General features: G+C 37.9%; 1 protein-coding gene and 1 long non-coding RNA gene across 2 annotated transcripts; one reads left to right on the forward strand and one right to left on the reverse strand.

Annotated features, from left to right (window-relative positions):
- Window positions 1–387: 387 nt before the first annotated feature.
- LOC110900070 lies at window positions 388–2,348 on the reverse strand. Its single transcript, XM_022146970.2, has 3 exons — window positions 989–2,348; window positions 744–837; window positions 388–654 (listed from the first exon to the last, which is right to left on the reverse strand). The coding sequence occupies exons 1-3, from the start codon at window positions 1,289–1,291 to the stop codon at window positions 569–571; spliced, it is 483 nt and encodes a 160-aa protein (XP_022002662.1). The 5' UTR covers window positions 1,292–2,348; the 3' UTR covers window positions 388–568.
- Window positions 2,349–3,835: 1,487 nt separating this feature from the next.
- LOC118479927 lies at window positions 3,836–5,399 on the forward strand. Its single transcript, XR_004861568.1, has 2 exons — window positions 3,836–4,117; window positions 4,573–5,399. It is a non-coding gene; the product is annotated as an uncharacterized LOC118479927 (long non-coding RNA).
- Window positions 5,400–6,420: the final 1,021 nt, after the last annotated feature.

Here is a 6,420-nt window from a genome sequence, read left to right on the forward strand (position 1 = left end):
AGGAGCCATGACCATCATGTTCGGAAAGCATGCCATGTAAGTGACATATCATAGTTGATGGAAGCAAACTGGGACAAATTTTGATCATACTTTGCCACACCTAAATTACATTCTATTAAAAAAAACGTGCAACTCAATTAATAGGGCGTGTCTGGATGCATGTTTAAAAAAATAACATTAAAAACTAATTATTTACCATGGTATTTATCAGCAGCTTTCTCAGCATATTTGATATCCTCTACCTTTCTATGTAATAACATGAATGGCAACAAAATCATCAATGTTATGACCATCATCACCTTCAAATGAATATCCTCTACCTTCCTCTATCCCATGAATATACCTTACCATCACCTTCAAATTAACAATCCTCAACTCAGTAGCTACTTCAAAAACTAATAAAACAATAAATAAATAGAATCAGAGTATAGAAAAGAACTAAACTTTTCAAGAACCCCAAAAAAACAACATTTTCTACCATTCTATACTAAATCAATGTATACAAGTAATACCACAACAATAGCAGTTGAAAGCTTCTTGTGGCAGACATGATCTTCACATCATCGAACTATCTGTTGCAATACATCTGATGATACTCTCTTCGCCTTCCTCCGCATAAACTTAAACTGTTTGATGGATCTTCAATTAATGCACCTTAGACCAAAACATTAAATCAACAATTAAGATCTTGCTTTAATTAAACCAAACAAAACTACAATTAACACAAAACCAATCGAGCTCACTTGGAAGATCCCAAGGCTCAACTTTGTAAACATCAACATCTGAAATAGCATCAAACCGGAAAGGTAAAACTTCTGTCCTCGATTTTGTCAACACCTAAATATAAAGTTAGAGAAGAATTGCTAAATTGTAGTAGCAACATATCATAGACTTATGTTTTAATTAAAGGAATCCGTAAAACCACTTTTGCTCATCACCTATGGACAAAAACTACTACAAAATAAAAAATTCCAAATACAAAACTTACCGATAATGGTGCGTACCCCGAATGAAGCAAATATAAAGCAACTTTTCCATTCCGTCGAAGACCTTTAATTGAGCAGGTTTCGAGAAACTTCCATGCAATCGGTACATTATTAGACCAATAGAAGTGTGAAACGAGCAATTCAGCAACCTTAGTTGATGATACGGATACTCCAGCCGATAACAGCGTCAATAAGGGCTCAAACACCCACATCAACAAATCACTGTAATTACAAAAGAAACAAAATCGACCGTTCTTTATGCCTTCGACGATTAAATTGAAGGTATGAATATATTCTTCAAACATAAACGACAAACATACAAACACATCTATTGAAAATGAACAAATTCATGATTAGTATTAAACATTTATTGCATTTGTAAACATCAAGAATGATGAGTTGATGACCCTCTCATAATTCATAGACTAATTCCTTTTGAGTGTGTTACCAATCACCCCTTAATCGGTGTTTGTTTACGCCTTCACTGCAGCACCGAATCACCTCGGTTTCGAACCACTATGACATCTAACGGACACCCGATCTTCACCTCGATCACGTCCAATGTCTCGGTTCAACCCGAATAAAAACACCACGCCCGTAACATGTAACATGGCATAACGTTGGAACACCGTTCATTCACATCTTGACTTATCACGGATCAACGACCTACCCCGGCCACATCCAAAGCCATCTGATTGTACTCCAACGCCATAATGTCAGCCCGTGTTATTTTTTTTCTCTAACCATACCTTTTTCCGATCAACCTTATTCAAGAGGCCTCTCCAACAACCAAGAAAACAAACCACCCGTTTTAACGTTTTCTCACCTTGCCAAACGAACCAAATCCAAAGCCACCTGCTTTGACGGATCTTTTACGTCCGCTTTTCACGCACTACGCCGGTCTCCTCTTATCATGAACCAAGCCGATCAAGGCACCATCATAACACTTCTGCTGTTGTTACTGGTTGTACACCCGCTACGCAAACCCGCAACCATCAACCAAAACAACCCTGTATTGTCCTCCTTTTATCACAACTAGCAGCCCCGGAAAACAAGTGTTTATCACCGGTCACCCCCGTCGTCTTAACCGGTACGTCTACCACAACAACGGCCTACCGAAACACTATAACGCCTCCGATTACGGCTGCTAAACATACCAGAAACAGCGCCTGCTGTCCCGACCCTTCTTTTACGTCTGCTCTCCATCGACCGACACACCCGCCGGCAGCGGAGGCTTCCTCCGATCTTCTCAAGCCCTAGACTCTGATACCAAATGTTGGTTCAGGTCCTCAAACACACTCAACACTTATATATGTAATGAAAATGGACAGAAGCTTGTTACTGTATGTTCGATTGAAATATGGGGTGTACACTACTAAATTAACTATCACTATTTATAATAAAACAATAGAGTTAAATGCCATTTTAGTCTCTGTGGTTTGGGTCATTTTGCCAGTTTAGTCCAAAGGTTTCATTTTTAACCTGTGGGTCCAAAAAGGTTTGACAGTTGCCATTTTAGTCCACTTGTTTAACTTCATCCATTTTTTCTGTTAACGAGAAGACCAATTCGGTTATCTTGTATGTAATTCTGTTAACTAAAAGGGCAATTCAGCCATATAAAATGACCGAATTGGCCTGCTCGTTAACAGAAAAAATGGATGAAGTTAACCCAGTGGACTAAAATGGCAATTGTGAAACCTTTTTGGACCCACAGGTTAAAAATGAAACCTTTGGACTAAACTGGCAAAATGGCCCAAACCACAGGGACTAAAATGGCATTTAACTCAAAACAATAACATCACATGCAAATAACTTACTCCACGTCTCAATAAAATCTCCATGAAATCAACAACAAATTGGAAACATTCACATCCATGATTTTCTCTTGACTAAATCATTTCACGTGCAAATTATTGATGAAACGTGACCCACTAAACTTCGACCCGTAATCCGTTAAACCGCGACTCGATAACGCACCGACCCGTGACCCGTAAACAAACCTGAATAATCCAACAATTCCACACAAAATACATGCTTGCAAAAAAGTAAATGACATACCAATAACCCTAAAAAATACATGTTAATCTCGAGCCATCTTATTTATATTTCTAGTTGCACCTTCAATTGTTTGCCTCCTTACACAAACACTCAGTGCCTCAATGCACGCGTTATCAATATTATGAGCCTCATCAAACACCACTAAAGATTTTATCTACATTTCCTTTGATACAATCCTAGCTACCTCGTGAATTTAGATCAATGATATATTACAATCAACTATCCTGCAGCGGATAATATTAGAGATGGCGCTTCGATTAATCTCTAACGAGTATTTGGCATGCTAGCAACAAACAAAACACAAACTGCTGTAAAAAATGTATGCTACAATATTACCTATTAGTCTATTACCAAGAAAATTACCTATTACCAACAATCTGATAAGATATCTAAGCAACAGAGCATAAGTCGTAACCTGACCCGTCTCCAAGCAACCTGCAATTTCTAAACATAAAATCATAAAAGAACAAATAATTATGAAGAGACTGAATGCAATATAATATAGTTATATAGGGTAACAATTTATCACCATATAGTGAATCATGAGCTAGTTAACACCACATTTTTTATAGCATGAATAATAAAGAAATAGTAATTGAACTTCAATAACTGTAAAGGCATAATCTAGTATAGGTTTGCATCTGTCTTGGGTTAATATATGTGGGTTGGGCTCGATATGTTATATGGACTTGGTAGGTTGTTTTGTAGTCAATGGGGTATGGGCTTCGCCCAATGTAATAGGGCTTCCTATGTTAGTATAAATAGGAGCTTCCTAATCTAGTTTTGGTTGTTGATTCTATTGGAAAATTTGTTCTCTTGTGTGACTAGAATACCAGATGGATCCTTGAATTCGTGTGTTCTAGTTTGTTGAATCAATACATTTGCTTTTCAATCTTCGACATCTTGGTTGTAATTCCGCTACTTGTTTGGTGTTTGATATCCGATTGTGTAGTCTTGGGACTTACAATTGGTATCAGAGCCTAAGTAGTCTTGCGAAGGCTCGGTTGGATCGGATATCTTGAAGATTAAAGTGTGTTTTGCTGCTGATCGGTGTTCAGATTTGACAAGAAAAGGTCTGTTTTCTGTTTTGTTTTAGTAAGATTTATATTTTTCTTTCTTGTCAACTGTTTCTTGGGATCTAGAGTGTATGAGTTGCATACTTCTCTTCTCAAAAAACTGATTAATTATATCTTAAAACCGACCCAAGTTAAGGCTCGAACACAGATCTTGAAAGCTTTCTTTGTTTTGTTCAAAATCAGACTCATATATTGTGAAACAAAACAAAGTGGTTAATCTCAAATTTTGATTTATTTTGGTAAATTTTTTTGTGAAAACAAGCTGGTTTTGATGTCAGAATTGAGAGTTGAATATTGATCTTTGATATTGGAAATCTTAGTCTTGTGAAATTGAAAGTTTTCAAACCCAAAAGTTCATATTTTCAGTTAAAAGTGTTCTTGAAAATTTTAAATTTTTGGGTTTTGTGCTTTGAAGTTCATTAGATATTCATCAAAATTTTGAATGTTTTTAGGTTTAATCCGTTGGTGTGCAAGTTTGGTTGTGTTTGCAGAATATTTGGAAAGTTGTTGCAGGAAATCCTCAAACAAATTCGGAGATAAGATCACCGGATCTTTCGGGACTTTAGTTGACAAATCTTGTGATTGAAATTTCCAAAACAACATTAAGTTTCCAAAACATAAGTGTGTGACTTCATTGTGCGAGTTCAAGTGTTTTTGGACCTTTGGTTTGGGCTTGGGAAGAGTGTGCGAGCCCAAAACAAGTGTGCGACATCTGAAACTTATCGACTTTTATTTGGGCTTTTAAGGAATCAGGCACAATCTTTAGTCAAGTGTGAGATTCAGATTCAAGTGTGCGACTTGAATCTGAGTGTGCAGTCAACTATTCACTTTGAACTGTGCGACTGAAAGGGCTTGGATTGCGCGACTAAAAGTTTGGACTGTGCGACTCTGAAGTTTGGACTATGCGACTCTGAACTGTACGACTAAGTGGACTGTGGAATTGTTAAGGTTCATCTGAAAGTGTGCGAGTTTAGTTACTGAACTGTGCGACTTGTATTTGAACCTTTTTCAAGTGTGCGACTGGTTAGGTTCACTTGAAAGTGTGCGAGTTCATCTTTGAACTATGCGACTTGTACTTGAACCTTTCTCAACTGTGCGATTGCGCCTTGTCACAACCTTCAAGTGTGCGACTGAAGTTTGCGGCCAATTGGACTGTTTGGATTCCTACTTGGAACCTTATATTGTGTTGGACTGTTTGACAATTTTTGGACCTTCTGAACTTTTATTTGAATTGTATTGTACCAATAAAGGCTATTAATCAATTGTTTAATCTTTAAAATTGTCTGTTACTTACACGTTTAATTGCTTTTTGGAAATGGATAAACTAACAAATTGGGATTGACTTAAAAAGCTGCTATTAATCAGGATCTAGATAACATAATTGGAACCAACAACAGGATTCCCAGGCTAATATTGGGGGGATCCTTTTCGGAATGGAAATTCAGATTTATCTAATATATGAGAATCAAAGATCCAAAAGCTTAGAGGTCCATCTGCAATGGACCAATGGTGATCACCTACGTCGTGAATGATGCTCAGGGAACTACTGCACCTAAGCCTGAGTCGCAATGCACTGAAGAAGATCGTGAGAAACTCGATATTGATGACAAAGCTCTTGCTATACTGCACTCTGCACTGGCACCAGAAATTGATGTTGGAGTTCGGGATGCTGTTTCTGCCAAAGAACTGTGGGAAGCACTCTTAGCTATGTATGAAGGAAACGAGGAGATGAAGGAAAGAAAACGGGAGATGCTTACTCAAAAGTTCAATCTGTTCAATCACTATCTATGAGAAACATTGGAAAATCAGATTCAAAGATTCGTCGCTTTGATTAGTGATATAAAAAATCATGACATCGTGCTACAAAACTCTGTCATCAACAAGAAACCGCTTAATGCCCTTCCAAGAAACTGGATACAAACGTCACCCTTATCAAGAGAACCAGGGATTTGACCAGAATGACTCTTGCTGAATTGATATCACTGCTTAAATCCTTTGAAATGGATGATAAACAAAGGCACTACAACCACACTTCAAGCTACAACAATGCAGGTGTGTTGACAAACACTGCACTGGTATCTCAACAAGGAGTTGGCTCATCTCAAACACCTTCTACAGTTCTGTTTCCCTCAAATCTTGGTACCTACATTGGCCAGTCTGGTTACTTTCCTGCTCCAGTTCAACAAGTGAACCCAGCTCAATCTGCACCACAGCCTGCACCTCAATCTACACCAGCATTTGCTCAAGCTCATCCTGCCACTTCTACTGCATTCGCAGCTTCCAATTGGACCTCCCCTATT

The sequence above is a fragment of the Helianthus annuus genome, chromosome 6 (assembly GCF_002127325.2).
Source record: "Helianthus annuus cultivar XRQ/B chromosome 6, HanXRQr2.0-SUNRISE, whole genome shotgun sequence".
Taxonomy (NCBI): Eukaryota; Viridiplantae; Streptophyta; class Magnoliopsida; order Asterales; family Asteraceae; genus Helianthus; species Helianthus annuus.